Source organism: Lampris incognitus, chromosome 19 (assembly GCF_029633865.1).
Source record: "Lampris incognitus isolate fLamInc1 chromosome 19, fLamInc1.hap2, whole genome shotgun sequence".
Taxonomy (NCBI): Eukaryota; Metazoa; Chordata; class Actinopteri; order Lampriformes; family Lampridae; genus Lampris; species Lampris incognitus.
This window is the reverse complement of record NC_079229.1, coordinates 38,142,285-38,161,382: the sequence shown is the minus strand read 5'-3', so window position 1 is coordinate 38,161,382 and position 19,098 is coordinate 38,142,285. Positions and strand designations below refer to the sequence as shown.

The 19,098-nt window shown below is 45.0% G+C and overlaps 1 protein-coding gene across 3 annotated transcripts in view; it reads left to right on the top strand.

The window, feature by feature from the left end:
• LOC130129970 (receptor-type tyrosine-protein phosphatase mu-like) overlaps positions 1-19,098 on the top strand; it is a 390,986-nt gene that overhangs the window by 50,800 nt on the left and 321,088 nt on the right. For all 3 annotated transcript variants that reach the window (XM_056299678.1, XM_056299677.1, XM_056299679.1), the window contains exon 2: positions 15,855-15,977. In XM_056299678.1, the coding sequence (XP_056155653.1) occupies positions 15,855-15,977 (123 nt within the window). The remainder of the gene's footprint in view (positions 1-15,854; positions 15,978-19,098) is intronic.

The window sequence follows — 19,098 nt, the reverse complement described above, 5'->3', positions numbered from 1 at the left end:
TGGTTCGGCATCATGAACATGACATCGAGCCTCTGACAGAACAGAAACAGTTTCCACCACATGTCCGGCTTGGCAACCTTCACTCCCATGTGTTGAGGCTGCGTCCTGCATGTTGAAGCAACTTAAGACAATAAAAACTCCACATTTCTCCATGAAACCTGAAACAGTTACAAGATTCTGTTGTGTAATGAAATGAGATCATTTAGTTTTGACTCGCATCGTCCACATTCTCCATATTTAACTAGTCCGAGATTCATATTTAAAAGTCAAAAATTAAAGATTTGTTAAACAAATTACAATTTGTGGGATCCAGAAATGATCATCCTCTTGTATAAAACGATCTTTATATGATGACGTATTTCACTTGGTGTGTACATTCGCTAGATGTCTGAAGGAGCGACCTCTTCCCTCCGGTCCCTCTGGAACAGAACCCACGACAGGTCATTTTAAAGGACATTAAGTCAACTTCTTTACATGCCACTCAACCCTGAATGCTGAAATTCTGCAAAGGATGAATAGAAACGACACGACGTCACTTCACCATGTATGTGCAGCTTTGTGTATGAGGGATCATTCAGGACATAAATCGGACATACCTCTGACAAACTCAGCTGAAAATCAAAACCTCTAATGGGGTGTCCGGGTGGCGTGGTGGTCTTCTCCTTTGCTGACCAACACGGGGATCGCCTGTTCGAATCCCCAACTAGTTTCATGTGAATGAGTGTGACATTAACTAGAGTTTCAATGAATCCTCTCTGAACAGTACACATGGCCATTGTAACACTAGTTAATGGTCACACCATATTTGCATATGAAACTGGTTGTTGGTTTGGGTCGTTATGCCACTGTATTGTTTATAAGGGTGGGGGTACCTGCAGTCACTGTATTGTTTATAAGGGTGGGGACACCTGCAGTCACTGTATTGTTTATAAGGGTGGGGACACCTGCAGTCACTGTATTGTTTATAAGGGTGGGGGTACCTGCAGTCACTGTATTGTTTATAAGGGTGGGGGTACCTGCAGTCACTGTATTGTTTATAAGGGTGGGGACACCTGCAGTCACTGTATTGTGTATAAGGGTGGGGGTACCTGCAGTCACTGTATTGTTTATAAGGGTGGGGACACCTGCAGTCACTGTATTGTGTATAAGGGTGGGGACACCTGCAGTCACTGTATTGTTTATAAGGGTGGGGGTACCTGCAGTCACTGTATTGTTTATAAGGGTGGGGACACCTGCAGTCACTGTATTGTTTATAAGGGCGGGGACACCTGCAGTCACTGTATTGTTTATAAGGGTGGGGGTACCTGCAGTCACTGTATTGTTTATAAGGGTGGGGGTACCTGCAGTCACTGTATTGTTTATAAGGGTGGGGACACCTGCAGTCACTGTGTTGTTTATAAGGGTGGGGGTACCTGCAGTCACTGTATTGTTTATAAGGGTGGGGGTACCTGCAGTCACTGTATTGTTTATAAGGGTGGGGGTACCTGCAGTCACTGTATTGTGTATAAGGGTGGGGGTACCTGCAGTCACTGTATTGTTTATAAGGGTGGGGGTACCTGCAGTCACTGTATTGTTTATAAGGGTGGGGGTACCTGCAGTCACTGTATTGTTTATAAGGGTGGGGGTACCTGCAGTCACTGTATTGTGTATAAGGGTGGGGGTACCTGCAGTCACTGTATTGTTTATAAGGGTGGGGACACCTGCAGTCACTGTATTGTGTATAAGGGTGGGGACACCTGCAGTCACTGTATTGTTTATAAGGGTGGGGGTACCTGCAGTCACTGTATTGTTTATAAGGGTGGGGGTACCTGCAGTCACTGTATTGTTTATAAGGGTGGGGGTACCTGCAGTCACTGTATTGTTTATAAGGGTGGGGGTACCTGCAGTCAGGTGAGACTGAAGAGGTCACTTAGATGATGATGAAACGTTTCTGTCAATAAACGTGGTGTCCAGATGACCAGTTCACCCTTCTGTGATGGTCTTACCTGGATTATTGAGCAGCATCAAGACATATGAAATTGAGATGTAGCAGTGATCCAAGGTTGTGTTTTCCCTGCTATGGTAAGTGACTTGTTGCTTATAGTTCGGGGGTTGGAGGGACAGGTTCATATGGTTGAAATCACCTAACACGATGACAGGCGTGTCAGGGTTGGAGTTTTTCAACAGAGGAAATGTGCTGCGAGAGTTCGCTAACGGCTGTGTTAGCATTAGCTTGTGGTGGAATGTAAACGCCAACAATTGAAGGGAATTCTCTGGTAAGGTAATATGGTCTGCGTTTCAAACTGATGAATTCAGTATCACAAGAGCAGTAGCGATGAAGGATTGTTGAGTTGTTACACCAGCGCTGCTTGACCATGAGACAAATACCCCACCTTTTGACTTGTGAGGTAGTTTGACTGACCTGTCGGCTCTGAAGATGGTGAAGCCAGTGGGGGGGGGGAGTACTACTTGATCAGGGACCAACTGATCCAGTCACATGTCTCTGTTGTCTCTGTCGGTTTATGTTAATGACAAAAGTTGATCCATTTTATTTTTGAGGGCTCACGCATTGGATAAATCAGTGCCGGTAGTGGGGGCCGATAGGGCCATCTCCTGAACCTGGAGAACGTCCCAGTTCTCCGTCTCCCTGTGCTAGGTCTATTTCCACAGGGTGGTGATGCAGTGTTGTTTACAACCAGTATGACCTCTGGAATGTTGGCAGATAGTCCCAAATTGCTAAATGTAGTCCTCCTGATGTACAGCAACTCCTCACAGCTGTATTTCCATACACATGGTGCTTTATTGGCATAAACCATAGACAAAAGTGCAGGACACAGCAGCAGAGCAGGAACTGGGGCAAGCCTCGTGGTGGCCATCTATAATATGATACAATATAATATAATACAATATAATGTAATGTAATATAATATAGGCCCCTTTATATCTAATCGAGAGTTGAAAGAGCCCAGTAGGAAACATTGGGATGTGGAACCATTCGGCATGCCTTGTGTTATAGCGATGTATAGTTACTATGTACATCCAAATTAAGCAGGAAGAATACCTTACAAGACACGGGTAGTGAAACAGGCTGATACAAAATTTTATAATCAATAATACAGGTTTGATATGTATTTATGTGAGCAGCTTTTATAGCCTGTCTGCCAGCATCTAACCTGACTAAGCATGCCCAGGCATGCCTCTAAGACAGCATTTACATAGCACCTACCCTGAGTGCATAGCACCTACCCCGAGTGCATAGCACCTACCCCGAGTGCATAGCACCTACCCTGAGTGCATAGCACCTACCCCGAGTGCATAGCACGCATAGCACCTACACCGAGTGCATAGCACCTACCCCGAGTGCATAGCACCTACCCCGAGTGCATAGCACCTACCCCGAGTGCATAGCACCTACCCCGAGTGCATGCCCAGGCATGCTTGGACTGACCAAAACTGCTTGCTTTGTGGGCAACATACTAGTAGACTTAAAATATGATGGGAAATAACAAAAATAGGTTATATCTACAAAACGGTATGCGATAGAAAAAATGTAAGGTGATTTTCATGGTCAGCAGCCCAAAATCCATAAAAAACACCCAGAAGTGTTCAGGAAGCAAAATCTTCACTGTCCAGTGAAATGAAAGAAAACAATGAACACAAGAAAGCTTTCCTACATCCCGTTCTGGTAACGCACAGATCTTGGCCTATGCTTCTTATGAGCTGGTTTGTTAAACACCCAAGCATCTGTGCATCCTGTCGGCTTAGGGACACATAAGCAGCAACGGGTATGGATAAATTTGGAGTTCAACAGTCTAAAAATGATGATTTATTGATAGTTGGCATTAGATTTGTGCTTGTGGTGTATTAGTGTCAAAAGCTTTGTTCAAGGTTTTTTTAGGGACATTTCTCAGCCCTGACCCTGGAGCATTCTTGTGTCTGTCTGAATTCTTGAACTATGAGTTGGGGGGGGGGTGTAATTTATTTCTTTATTTGTTTAGCTTAATGTATTAGTTAGAGGTGTATTTGCGGCGCAGGATGTCAGTAGAGTTTCAGTATGTATGAGTTTGGGTTTCAGTAGTTTCTGTGAGAGATATTTTCAATATGATGTGAGAGTTCATTTTAATTTATGTCCCATACGGCCCCTCATACCTCAGCGATAGTCACTCATGTTCAACGCATTGTAATGACAGACATGCTTCTCAGGATGACTCTTTTCTTTACATCTCACAACCCATCCTCACTTTCACATGTGCGACTCTCAACACACTTGGAAAGTTGGATGAAGTCAGATGTCAATCAGTTGTTTCAATCTCCCGATTTAAAGAGATTAAATGTTCTCCGTGTTGGCAAGGCAAGGTCATCAAAAACCATGAAAGGAAACACACACACACACTAATATCAACTTTCACTGTCACATACATCCGTCATACCAACCCTACGGTGTGTTTGTGTGTGTGTGTGTGTGTGTGTGTGTGTGTGTGTGTGTGTGTGTGTGTGTTTTTAGGCAGCAGTCTTTGTCTCCATATGTAAAACCCATCACCATGGTAACTCAGTCCGCCATGTTTTTAATATGTTTACTGGCTGAAAACAAACAGACAAGACATTAGAAGGACCAAACGGTCATGTGACCGTGTTTGGATTTTCAGAGTTTAATAACTTTGTGAAAAAACCTACACACCTGCTCTGCTCTAGGTTAGACCCTGAATGCCCGTAAAACTGCACAGATATTTGCATGAAAATTAATTTTAGATCAACTGCACAAAACATGGTGTAAGATCTACCTAAAAAGACCATGAGCGGTCAAAATGGCCGTTCATAATTTGCGAGTGATCGTGCGCGCCACGTGTATTGGTTGCGTCATATCCTTCATGAAGTTCATTGCTCTGTCCTAGAAACACACTAGAAACACATTAGAAACACATTAGCCTTCTCCAGTACAGAGAAATAGTCTAAACAATACTTGTGATTATGTCCAACATGTGTGGTTACATACACGTTACAGACGCACCATGGCTCCCACCGAGGCGTTGCAGTATTTACAGGCATTGGACAGCAGCCATTTCAAATTGTTTGAATAATTGTATTAATGTTGTTAAAATGTAAATGTTGGTGTCAGTTAGTTTCATAACAGACATAGTAACATATGTAATGCAGTAACATCTCAGCTGGGTCTTTATCTTGACACAGTGTAGAGTTTAAACACACATAGTAACATATGTAATGCAGTAACATCTCAGCTGGGTCTTTATCTTGACACAGTGTAGAGTTTAAACACACATAGTAACATATGTAATGCAGTAACATCTCAGCTGGGTCTTTATCTTGACACAATGTAGAGTTTAAACACACATAGTAACATATGTAATGCAGTAACATCTCAGCTGGGTCTTTATCTTGACACAGTGTAGAGTGTAAACACACATAGTAACATATGTAATGCAGTAACATCTCAGCTGGGTTTTTATCTTGTAGAGTTTCAAACCCGGCTGTTATGGTGACCGCCATGCTGGTTCTGGTGTTACACTGTAAAATAAACATAACATCCTGTAATCAGCCAGAAGCACAACTAGTGACCAGTGTTTAACTCAGAGCTCTGTAACCTGATCTGTTCCCTTCACACACACACACACACACACACACACCCACACACACACAGTTAAACTATTAGTGTGTCATTTTTATTGTTCGATGAGATCATAGAACAACCACTCAGTAGATCGTTATAATGTGTGTGTGTGTGTGTACACTTCATGTAAAGAAGTGCCGTTCCATCTTGCTTCTCATTTCCTGATTGCAGTTGGAGAGTGAGAAACAGACACATTCACACTGATGAGACAGAGAGAGACACGCACAGAGAGAGACAGAAATTCACATGGAGAGAGAGAGAGAGAGAGAGAGAGAGAGAGAGAGAGAGAGAGAGAGAGAGAGAGAGACTGTCAGTGTTTGTCTCTCAACAGCAATGTCACATTTTATGAAGTGTGTGTTGTATGTGTTGCTCTGTCTTGTCTGTCTGTCTGTCTGTCTCTCTCTCTCTCTCTGTCTGTCTGTCTGTCTCTCTCTCTCTCTCACACACACACACACACACACATCTCTACTATCCATTGTGCTGCATCACATCAGATCAGATGAACGTGGTCATGACTTCCCTCATGGTTTACTTCATGGTTTACTTCATGGTTTACTTCGTGGTTTACTTCATGGTTTACTTCATGGTTTACCTCGTGGTTTACTTCATGGTTTACTTCATGGTTTCCCTCATGGTTTACTTCATGGTTTACTTCATGGTTTACTTCGTGGTTTACTTCATGGTTTACTTCATGGTTTACCTCGTGGTTTACTTCATGGTTTACTTCATGGTTTACTTCATGGTTTACTTCATGGTTTACCTCGTGGTTTACTTCATGGTTTACTTCATGGTTTACCTCGTGGTTTACTTCATGGTTTACTTCATGGTTTCCCTCATGGTTTACTTCATGGTTTACTTCATGGTTTACTTCATGGTTTACTTCATGGTTTCCCTCATGGTTTACTTCATGGTTTACTTCATGGTTTCCCTCATGGTTTCCCTCATGGTTTACTTCATGGTTTACTTCATGGTTTACCTCGTGGTTTACTTCATGGTTTACTTCATGGTTTACCTCATGGTTTACCTCATGGTTTACTTCATGGTTTACTTCATGGTTTCCCTCATGGTTTACTTCATGGTTTACTTCATGGTTTACCTCATGGTTTACCTCATGGTTTACTTCATGGTTTACTTCATGGTTTCCCTCATGGTTTACTTCATGGTTTACTTCATGGTTTACCTCCTGGTTTCCCTCAGGGTTTACTTCATGGTTTACTTCATGGTTTACCTCGTGGTTTCCCTCATGGTTTACTTCATGGTTTACCTCCTGGTTTACTTCATGGTCTATTTCATGGTTTCCCTCATTGTTTACATCGTGGTTTACCTTGTGGTTTACTTTATGCTTTACGTCGTGGTTTACTTCATGGTTTACCTCATGGTTTACTTCGGGGACTTGAGTGTGTGCCGTGCTGTGGTGCTGCTCTGCAGTGTTGGGACACTGGTAGTAATCATTACTGCTTATTCCTAATAACATGACATCTCTGAGCTGAGCTGAAATCAACTTTTAGGAGAAGAGGAAAGAGAGACAGAGAGAAAGACAGAGAGAGCGAGACAGAGATGAGGAGAGAGAGAGAGAGGGAGAAAGACAGAGAGACAGACAGAGACAGAGAGAAAGAGAGCGAGAGAGCGAGAGAAAGACAGAGAGAGAGAGAAAGATGACGAGAGAGAGAGAGACTTTCAACAATGCTTTAATAAAAATGACAACACAAAGACCAACATGGTCAGTAACATCAGATTCGCAGAATCTAAATTATCTCAGGACACTCCCCAAGATCAGCTCATCATCGACAACACAGCAAAGCACATTTTTATAACACCACACATTGCGAAAACTTTCCAGATCATCCATCGATTTAAAGTAGCAAAAATCTACTTTCAAACGAGCTCTTAACATTTTTATGAACACAAAAACAGCATCATCATGCCCAGCGTCCTCCAATCTGTTTCTTCTGCTCAGGTACACGGCCATCTTTGCACTCCCCAGAACGAAATTAAGAAGCTGCATTTGGCCTTGTTTTTCCACGAGTACCTGTAGCCAAGAATGAACATGGGTTTGGAAAACACCTCCCCAAACAACCCAAAACATTTTCCAGTAATGTAAACAATGGCAGCAGTCAACAACATTCCATGAAACAATGAAAGACAGTTTCACCATTAGAGCAAAATGGAAAAGCATGGCTGGCATCAGAATTAATAACAGAGACAAAAGCATTAACAGCCACAACACCATGTTAAACCATCCACTGCAGGTCTGCAGCTGTTTTGACCAATGGTGGTTTGTACAGGGCTCTCCACTCAGGACCAACGCAGTCCCTCAGACCTAGGTGAGCACTCCATGGGGTGTCAGGTTTGCCATTTAATTTGTCCCTGTGCAGAACTTTAACGTACATTTTGTACACTGACCTTCCATTTGGACCCCAAAAAGAAAACACAGAGGGATTCTCACTTTTTAAAAGAGGCCCTGTACAGTCCTCAAAATCTGGGGAAATGTTCATTGAAGCAAAAACATCCTTCTCATTAGGTCTAACAGAGCTATTGTAATGCTGGACCAACCGCGTCCACTCACCACTTGTGAAAGCTTCTCTCCATTTGGTAAGCTGCAGAGTGATGACGCGAGTTGATCTCAGCTCTAAGCGGGAGGCAAGAGGGTCTGGATTGTCCAATTCTGGGCCTGCAAGCTGAACTACATGTCCCAGAGTCGCCACGTTGGACACACAGAACCGCCTCAGCAGAGTTGGCCCCACTTGACAGACTGCACTGAAACGGAAGCCATGTATGATTGGTTCCTGGAGCAGCCAAAACAAAGAGGCATGTTGTCTTAGTCTCTCTTTGTTTAACAAGTTCCACACCTTGAACAGCCCACAGTAGAAGTCAGGTAGGTCCTTGATGTTAAGTTGTTTGAAGTCCATCAAAACCAAAGATCTGTCCAGTCCCAGGCCACCTAGCTGACTCAGAATGGTGCAAGCCAGCGACCTCCACACTAACTCAGCAGGACCATACAGAAACCTTTGCAGGAACTGGAAACGGAAGGTAGCTTCCCTGCTGCTCAGTTGGATCAGGCCCTGCCCTCCTTCAACCCTCGGGAGGTACAGCATACACTGAGGCACCCAGTGCAGTTTGTCCCAGAAGAAGTCGACAAGAAGAGCCTGGATCTTAGACAGCAGGCCTGGTGGAGGGTCAACAACTGACAGGCGATGCCATAACATTGATGATATCAAGTTGTTGACAATCAGGACTCGACCTCTGTAGGACATCTCGGTTATGATCCACTTCCACTTTGCCAACCGACCTTTGACCTTTTCAATAACATTTTCCCAGTTTTTAAGAACAACGGACTGATCATCCAGAAACACCCCTAGATATTTCAGCATCCCCACCTTCCAATTCAACCCCCAAGGCAAATGGAGCTTTTTCTCCAGTACAGTTTTAAGGGTGCACTGCAACTTGGGATAGTTATACCCCGAAGGTCAGATCTGAGTTTGTGTAACAATGGCTCAAATGCTAGGGAGGAGCACTCAAAACACCATTAATTTTCAGCACACTCTGAATGTCACAATACAGAACCTTAAGTTTGCTAATAAAGCCAGGACCAAAACTAAAGGCCCTCAATGTGAGCCACAGATATTCATGCTCAACACGATCAAAGGCTTTTTCTTGATCAATGGATATGATGCCGGCGTTGAGGCCAAACAGCTTATAGATCTCTAAAAAGTCTCGAATCAGGAATAATGTTATCTGAAATCAACCAGCCAGGTACACAGTAGGTCTGGTCACAATGAATCACCTGTCCCATCACTTAACTCATTCTGGCTGCTAGCACCTTTGAGAGGAGCTTATATCAGTGCAAAGCAGTGACACAGGCCTCCAGTTTGTAATGGACTGTGGGTCACCTTTCTTGGGAAGCAAGGTGAGAACCGCCCGCCTGCAGCTCAATGGCAGACGCCCTCTGGCGAGACTGTCACTTAGCACTGCCAGCAGATCCCCCCGGATCACCGACCAGAAAGATTTGTAAAAATCAACAGGTAGACCGTTAATACCAGGAGCTTTCCCACTCTGCATACTCTGCAGAGCAGCATAGAGTTCACCAGAGGAAAGCGCTGCTTCCAACTCTACATTGCTCCGCCGGTCCACCTGAGGGAGAGCTGTATAAAAACTCTGAGCCACTGCCTGCTCCTCTCTCTGCTCACAGCTAAATAGGTTACTGTAGAAGCTGACAGCACACTTATGAATTGCAGTATGGCCAGTCAGCACCTGCCCAGTGTCAGATCTTAAGCTGTGAATGAACCGCTTCTGCCCATTCTTACACTCCAGGCCGAAGAAAAAGCGTGATGGGACATCCATCTGGGCTACATGTTGAAAGCGGGACCTGACCAAAGCGCCCTGAGCTGAAACACCCAGCAGGTTGGTCAAACGAGACTTTTTCGCTGCGAGTGCCGTAGTATGGTGTTGGCCCCCTGTGGCCTCAGCCAAGCCCTGGAGTTCCTCTACTTCAGACTCCAGAGCTTTCACTGAAGTCATTGAGGTTCGTGTGACTTTCCGAGTGTACTGTTGACATAGTTGTCTTACTTGGACTTTTCCAATATCCCACCACTGTTGTAAAGACACAAAATCTGATATTGTGCTTTGGTGGTTTCGCCAAAAACAGACAAAAGTGTCCTTGAAGTTTCTATCCTCCAGTAAGACTGTGTTAAAATGCCAATAGGCACCATTGGATTTCACACATTTTATAAGGACAGAAACCATTACTAGTGAATGGTCAGAAAAACCGACAAGGCTGATGATACAACTTTTGAACACATTAAACTGATGTTTCAAGCAATAGAAACCATCAAGCCTGGCCATAGACATCAAGTTGTCCTTAACATGTGTCCAGGTGTATTGTCTCTGTTTATTATGACACCCTCTCTACTCATCACACAGTTCATGAGCCTCAATAAGACGAACCAGACGACTGCGAGAGGCAGCATGAGGCTCTGCATGGTTCCTGTCAAACCTGCTGTCCTCAGTACAATTGAAATCTCCACCAATGAATAAATAGTCCTCACTGGTACAATTCTCAATAACCTCATCTAAAACATCAAGGACGACTAACCTCTCCACTCCCACAACTGGAGCATAAACATTAATAAACACCATTTTTACCTCTTCATACACTGCTGTTAATTTTAACAGGCGGCCTTTAATAACTTCCTCAGACTGAGGAATAAAATTCCCGCAAAAAATAATACCAACTCCACCACTGTTACTGGTTTTGTGACTTAAAAAGGTCTCACCAGTCCATTCACCAGTCCCACCAGTCAGCCTCGTTATCAGTGGTATTGTGTGTCTCTTGTACAATAAGCACATCTAACTTTTTAAGAGCACACAGCTTGAAAAGAGAGGACCTTTTCCCACCATTCTGTGACTCATTTAAGTTTAAGCTCCCTATTCTTATGTCCTCCATAATACAGAAAAGAAGTTGCAAAACAGATAAAATGGACAGAGAAAGAATAAATTGAAAAACTTATTCATCATTCCCTAACTGCCTTCTGACCTTTTGAACTATTTTTTTCAAACGAAAAGTTTCCTGTTCAGTGAAAGCTTTCTCCCCCAGACCACCAGGACTTCTCAGAAAAGTCTTCACTGAATCAAGGATCAAGTTGCAAATCAGGGAACACTTGGTCAACTTTTACATTTCTGGCCTCCTTAGTGTACTGCAAGAATTTCTTAATTCTACAGAGTATCCAGTCTGTTGTTGAGTCCCCGTCTGTGAGGAAGCCACAGACTCCACATCACTGGCTTCATCACCTTCACTCTCATCCGACTGCAGACCCCTACTCTGACGAGAAACCTTTGTTCCTATACTAGAAGGCAGAGACACCTCATCAGGTTTCCTCTTCTTATCCTTGACCTTAGAAGGGCCTTCCTTTACCAATATCACACGTTCCTCCTCCAGAGAACATTCTGCTTCATTAGTTTTAGTCTGTGCGTCCATCACATCACATGTAGTAGTATCTGTGGGACACTTTTCAATAACCTCTACAACATTATCGTCCTGTGTAGGGCCCAGATCAGCAGCACCTGAACCCACAGCCCCTGAACTCGCCGAACCCGGATCGTCAACAACTGAGCCAGCAGCCCCTGCTTTAGCAGAACCCGGATCGGCAACACCCGAACCAGCAGTCTCTGGGTTAGCCGAACCAGGAACAGCAGCACCTGAACCAGCAGCCAGAAACTCAGCTTCACTGGTTTTCTCCCTGCTGCGTTTCTCCCTGCTTTGAGCTCGGCGCCGCAGTCCCAGTCTGCTCGGGGCCCTGTGCAGCCGTCTCACCCTCATCTGGCTCAGCAGTTGATTTCTCTGGACAGGAACGGATGAGATGACCCTCCATTCTGCAGCCAAGACACTTCATTGTCTCTGATGATACAGACACATCGTAGTCAAACCATCAACTCTGAACTTCAAAATCAGATTTAACGCTGCTATGTTCCTCAGAACATAAAGACCTGCTGCCTTCTGAAGGTAACAGCATGTTTTAAAAGTGGAGACTCGCAGCTCATTGGAATCAGTCTTATAGGGGACATTAATTTTCCGTGTCTCGCCAGTTCTCTCCGCAGCATGTCGTTGCTAATGAACGGAGGGACTTTGGACAAAATGACCTTTTTGGCCGGATTGGCCAGCAGCACCACCTGAACAAAGGTGTCCTGGATCACCACGCCTTGCTCCACAACTACGTTGACCTTGTCAGTACTGTTGAGAAACACAACGACTCCACTATTCATTCTCCACGTGGACTTCACACTGTCATAACCAACGACTTTTCCGATTGCTAAACCGCAATCTTCTACCGAGCACTTGAAGTTCGGACAGAGTTTAACTCCATGTCGGCATGTGAACTCCTCCAGCCCCATGCCGCTGACTCCGCGAGTCTGCGGGACTCACAGCCGGGCCGGCCGAACCCGCTCCGCTATCAAAATAAACCACCACCACAACAAATCTGTCAAAATACAAACCCCCAAAAACACGAAACAACGAAACATAGAAAAGTTAGAAAAGATAGAAAACGCCGAAACGCGCACTCACTCACACTTCCGCTCTGCTCTGAGAGAGAGAGAGACACAAAGAGAGACACAGAGAGAGAGAGACAGTGAGAGAGAGACAGTGAGGGACGGCACCTATTGCTATTGTTGCTGTTTAATATCATAATCGTTGTTGTTGCTGTTATTATAATCATTGTTGTATTGTGTTGTTGTTTTACATGCTTTGGCAGTATGTACACAAACGTATGTCATGCCAATAAAGCACATATTGAATTGAATTGAGAGAGAGACAGAGAAAGAGAGAGAGACAGAGACAGAGAGAGAGGTTGGGGGGAGGTAATGAGAGTCAGAGAGAAGAGGAGAGAACAGAAGTAAAGAGAAGTGTGTTACTTATTGATCCATGTGGCCGGGAGTTGACCGGTGAATGGAGAGGCCTGGCAATCAATAGCAGTACATTATGATTAATTACTAGTGTTACACACACACACACACACACACAGATACAAAACTTTGCTCTTTATTCTTTATCACTGTTCCTGTGTGTGTGTGTGTGATAGGAGTTTGCGTCTCTCATTTCCTGTTGAAGCATACAGGCGAGTCGGGTTGAACCACGTCCGACAACAATCTGGTCCGTCTGAAACACAACCTAGAAAGATTTGGTTACACTTGATTTTAGGGGTCCGGAAATTACCTAGTAATTTCTTACTTTCTTTCTCACGTAATTTCTTACAAATAAGGTTTAAATTACCTTGTAATTTGGGTTAGGGTTAGGTTAGTGTTCGTGTTAGGTTAGGTTAGTGTTAGGGTTAGGTTTGGTTAGGGTTAGGTTAGGGTTAGGTTAGTGTTAGGTTAGTGTTAATGTTGGGTTAGTGTTAGGGTCAGGTTAGGGTTAGGTTTGGTTAGGGTTAGGTTAGTGTTAGGGTTAGGTTAGTGTTAGGGTTGGGTTAGTGTTAGGGTCAGGTTAGGGTTAGGTTAGTGTTAGGTTAGGGTTAGGTTTGGTTAGTGTTAGGGTTAGGTTAGTGTTAGGGTTAGGGTTAGGTTTGGTTAGTGTTAGGGTTAGGTTAGTGTTAAGGTTAGGTTAGTGTTAGGGTTAGGTTTGGTTAGTGTTAGGGTTAGGTTAGGGTTAGTGTTAGTGTTAGGGTTAGGTTAGTGTTAAGGTTAGGTTAGTGTTAGGGTTAGGGTTGGGTTAGGTTTGGTTAGTGTTAGGGTTAGGTTAGGGTTAGGTTAGTGTTAGGGTTAGGTTTGTTAGTGTTAGGGTTAGGTTAGTGTTAGGGTTAGTGTTAGGTTAGTGTTAAGGTTAGGTTAGATTTAGGGTTATGTTAGTGTTAGGGTTAGGTTAGTGTTAGGGTTAGGTTAGTGTTAGGGTTAGTGTTAGGGTTAGGTTTGGTTAGTGTTAGGGTTAGGTTAGTGTTAGGGTTAGGTTTGGTTAGTGTTAGGGTTAGGTTAGTGTTAGGGTTAGGTTAGTGTTAAGGTTAGGTTAGTGTTAGGGTTAGGTTAGGGTTAGGTTTGGTTAGTGTTAGGGTTAGGTTAGTGTTAGGGTTAGGTTAGTGTTAAGGTTAGGTTAGTGTTAGGGTTAGGTTAGGGTTAGGTTTGGTTAGTGTTAGGGTTAGGTTAGGGTTAGGTTAGTGTTAGGGTTAGGTTTGTTAGTGTTAGGGTTAGGTTAGTGTTAGGGTTAGGTTAGGGTTAGTGTTAGGTTAGTGTTAAGGTTAGGTTAGTGTTAGGGTTATGTTAGGGTTAGGTTAGTGTTAGGTTAGTGTTAGGGTTAGGTTAGGTTAGTGTTAGGGTTAGGTTAGGGTTAAGTTAGGTTAGGGTTGGGGTTAGCTGTAAAATTACCTGTAAAAACTACCACCTTATTACTAGGAAATTACTAGGTAATTTCCGATCCCCACCTCTCCCTGCTTTCTATTGGTGTGTATCCATCTATCACCCCCCCCCCACCTCTCTGCTTTCGATTTTTGTGTCTGTCAGCTCTCTGTCCTTTCTTTTCTGTTGTCACGGTGTAACAGTTTCATTTAGCAGGCGCTTTGATCCAGAGCGACATACATGTGAGAGTTAATACAACACAACAAGGATCTAGTCAGGACACAACAATACAACTAAGTGTCAGAATTCCAGGTTCAGGTCTGATAGGACATGGGTGTCAACAGGCAGTGCACAAAGGCAGTGCATAGGGTGCAGAGAAGTGTTTCTTTTTTGTATCTTAGTACAATCAGGTGTGGAGGTGTTGGAGAAAGAGCTGGGTCAGAGAGAGAGAGCAGGTCAGAGTTCAGGGCTCCGTCAATTTAATGAACACCAGGGGTTTCTCTGTGACAAGAACAGGGGCAGATAGAGAACCTTAAATGCTCATTTGGGACATGGGAGGTGTGTGTGTGTGTGTGTGTGTGTGTGTGTGTGTGTGTGTGTGTGTGTGTGTGTGTGTGTGAAAATCTCTTGCTCTGTCCAGATTTTTCTGTTTCTAGTGTGGGAAGATGGCGACAAATTCACATTTGCGGTGGCCTCACCCAGTACCGTCCATGCAGTGTCTTTTTCCACATCTGCGTTTAAGTTTAAGTTTTGTCTTTTGATGGCTGGGAGAGCTGGTGCTGGATCGGCTGGGAGAGCGTGGTCTGCTGCGTCTTGTGGGCCCAGGGACCACGGTCCCTGCCTGAAGCTTTAGCCGAGGAGCTAACACCGAGGGCGGTCTGACAGGATGCGGAAGCAGGGCAGGCTGAGCTGGCTGCTGACCCATGCGGACTGCTGGTTCCGGTGGCACTGGGGGCAGTCTGGCGGCGGCCTCACCAGGTCCTGACTGTGGTGTTTTTGGTGTCGTCGTGTGGACTGCGGGGAGGTGTGTCAGTGGGGGAGCCTGGTCTGCTGCATCCGGTGGGCCCGGGGACCGTGGTTCCTGCCTGGAGCTGTAAGCAAGGAGGAAGCACCAAGGGTGGTCTGACAGGACACAGAAGCCGGGCAGGCTAAGCTAACTGCTAGCCCATACAGTCCAGCAGTTCCGACAGTCATCCTGGCTGGCGTTCGTTCCCTTGGACAGTGGTTTTTGTTTAGTGTGGATATAGTATGTGTTAGTATGTGTCTTGTTGAAGTTCTTGTAGTTTTTGGATATGTATTTTTCTGTTTGTGTTGCACTGCTGTGGGCTGGGAGAAATGAAACGAAAAGTAATGTGTTCCTGATTGTTGAGATGACATCAATGACTCTCTCTCTCTCTCTCTCTCTCTCTCTCTCTCTCTCTCGCTCTAGGTGGTTGCATATCTGAACAGTCGTACTCAGACTGTGGATTCGTTCAGGCTAAAGGTGACGACTTTGACTGGGAACAAGCTGACACCAGAGACAGACCAGCAGCAAGCCCCTGGATGCCTTCAGGTATCCATCCATCCATCCATCCATCCATCTATCTATCTATCTATCTATCTATCTATCTATCTATCTATCTATCTATCTATCTATCTATCTATCTATCTATCTATCTGTCTATCTGTCTATCTGTCTATCTGTCTATCTGTCTGTCTGTCTGTCTGTCTGTCTGTCTGTCAGTACTAGTACCAGGTTGAAGGTAGGTGGAACAGGAGCAGGTCTTGTGAATATTAAAACTGCCCCTTGCATGTGCAGAGCAGCGCCTCCCCTGGGTGGGTTTTGATGACGCCACCGTAGACACCAGCAGACCAGTGCTGGAGCTCACGGTGTCACACAGTGACATCAGAACCGTGGTCCAGGCTGGAGAAACTCCGCGCTGCACGTGGTTCTTCTCTTCTTCACGTGTTAGGGTGTGGTGACCCTTGACCTGCGCCCTGTGCGTTATGAGTGAGGTCCTGCTGCAGTGTTGTCAACATTTCAGCCATACATGAGCTCACTGATTAAGGTCTGCCATGACCTTCTCCTTCAAACACACCACTGCCAGCCGTCCTCTCCCTCAGCAGGCTGCTGTGATGAAGACGACATGAGCGCATCACTTCCTGTGCACATCGTTTGTTGTGTCAGTGTCGTGTGACTACACGCATAGCAGGAAGTGTGAGAAGAAAAAGATGGTTTGTGCAAACACCAAGCATCTTCTTCATGACCACACAGGTGTGAAGCTGACTACAGTGCAGAGGACCACCAGCACGCCGGTGTGTCTTCAGGTGTGTGTCTGCTACACTACTGTGGTACAAACCGACAACACAAGACAGAACTGGTTACCAACACCAGACTCTTTGCATATTCCTTACTCACACTTCAGGAAGACGTGTGTGTGTGTGTGTGTGTGTGTGTGTGTGTGTGTGTGTGTGTGTGTGTGTGCGTGCGTGCGTGCGGGGGGGCATGTTTGTGAGTGTGTGTGTATTTGTGTTTGTGTGTGTGAGGGGGGGGCATGTTTGTGTGTATGTATGTATGTATGTGTGTGCGGGTGTGTGTGTGGGTGTGTGTGTGTGCGCGCGTGTGTAGGTATGTATGTGTGTGTGTGTCTATGTATGTGTGTGCACATGTATCTGTGTGTGTGTGTGTGTTTGTGTGTGTGCATGTATCAGTGCGTGTATGGGTATGTATGTGTGTATGTGCATGCATGTGTGTGTGTGTATGTGCATGTATTGGAGTGTGTGTGTGCGTGTGTGGGTACGTATGTGTGTGTATGTGCATGTGTGTGTGTGTCTGTGCATGTGTGTATGTATGTATTTGTGTGTGTGCATGTGTCTGTATGTGTGTCTGTGTGTTTGTGTGTGTGTGCGCATGTACCTGTGTGTGTGTGTCTGCATATGTGTGTGTGTGGGGGAGGGTGCATGTATCTGTGTGTGTGGGGGTATTTATGTGTGCGTTTGCGTGTGTGGGTATTTATGTGTGTGTGTGTGTGTGTGTTTGGGTATTTATGTGTGTGTGTGTGTGTTTGGGTATTTATGTGTGTGTGTGTGGGTATTTGTGTGTGTGTATGTATTTATGTGTGTGTGTGTGTGTGTGTGTGTGTGTATTTATGTGTGTGTATGTATTTATGTGTGTGTGGGGGGGTATTTATGTGTGTGTGTGTGTGTGTGTGTGTGTGTGTGTGTGTGTGTGTGTGTGTGTGTGTGTGTGTTAGCTTGTATTGACCTGCCAGTGTTGCTACAGTGAGTTATGGACAAATAGGGAGAGTTTAGGAGGGAATAGAAGAGATAAGTGTGTTTGTGTGTGTGCGTGCGTGCATGCGTGTGTGTGTGTGTCTGTGTGTGTGTCTGTGTGTGTGTCTGTGTGTGTGTCTGTGTGTGTGTGTGGAGGCCAAGTGCGGCCATTTGTCACATGCTCACAGAGGTTAAACCACTGACGAATGAGAATGCAGCGCTCTTAAATCACCCAGCCAATCACGTGCAAGACAGGTCACACTGTGCTAGACGGGCGGGATTAATTACCACACACACAAACACACACACACACACACACACACACACACACACACACAGAGGCAGACAAAAGGAGCTGGTTACTTATCGATTGAGCTGATTTATGAGAGGAGATGAGAGCAGATAGAGGAGATAGAGGAGGTCTAGAGAAGTGTGCAGGTTAAACCTCCTGCTCCCTTCAAATATTTCAACTAAACACAAAGGAGCTGTGTGTGTGTGTGTGTGTGTGTGTGTGTGTGTGTGTGTGTGTGTGTGTGTGTGTGTGTGTGTGTGTGTGTGTGTGTGTGTGTGTGTGTTGAACATGCTCTCTTCAGCCCATTGGGAGTGAAGCTGTTTACTTTGATTGCCCGGATTGGCTGCAATTAGTCACACCTCACACACACACACACACTCACACACACACACACACACACACACACACACTCACACACACACACACACACACACACACACACACACACACACACTCACACACACACACACACACACACACACACACACACACACACACACACACACACACACACAAAGACAAGTGCTCTGGTTCGATATCCTTGCAGCTGATATGTGAAAGGAGAGAGCAGGGCAGAGCAGGGCAGTAAATCTAACGACCCCTCTCTGCCACTAGAGTTAGAGAAAAAGGGGGGGGCAGATGGGGTTGTGAGACAGGGTGATGAAAAATTAGAGAAGAAGTGGTGGAAGTGACAGACATACAGACAGACGACATAAATCGAGGAGATTTTCTGCAACTGCAGGAGTCCAATTCCAATTTAAGATGCGGAGGCAGCCGTTGACTGTGTGTGTGTGTGTGTGTGTGTGTGTGTGTGTGTGTGTGTGTGTTGACAATACACCAATAGCAGTGCAGTGATGTTTTGATCGGCACATCATAAGAAAAACCAAGAAAGGTTCATGGAAAATGAGTTTACTTAAGACCTCGGTTTGCTCCAAACACAAGGGAACTTGCTAGCAAAGCGGCAAGATGACCAGAATGACGTGGTGTGTGTTTGTGTTCAGGCACCTGGTGTCTACATACAGCCCACCAGTTCACCAGCAGCTTTTATCCTCCCCTTTCTCTAATTGGCCCAAATAACCCAAGTTTGGTTGCGTTACAATTGATTGGCAGGTCAGAGACTGCCCCCTGG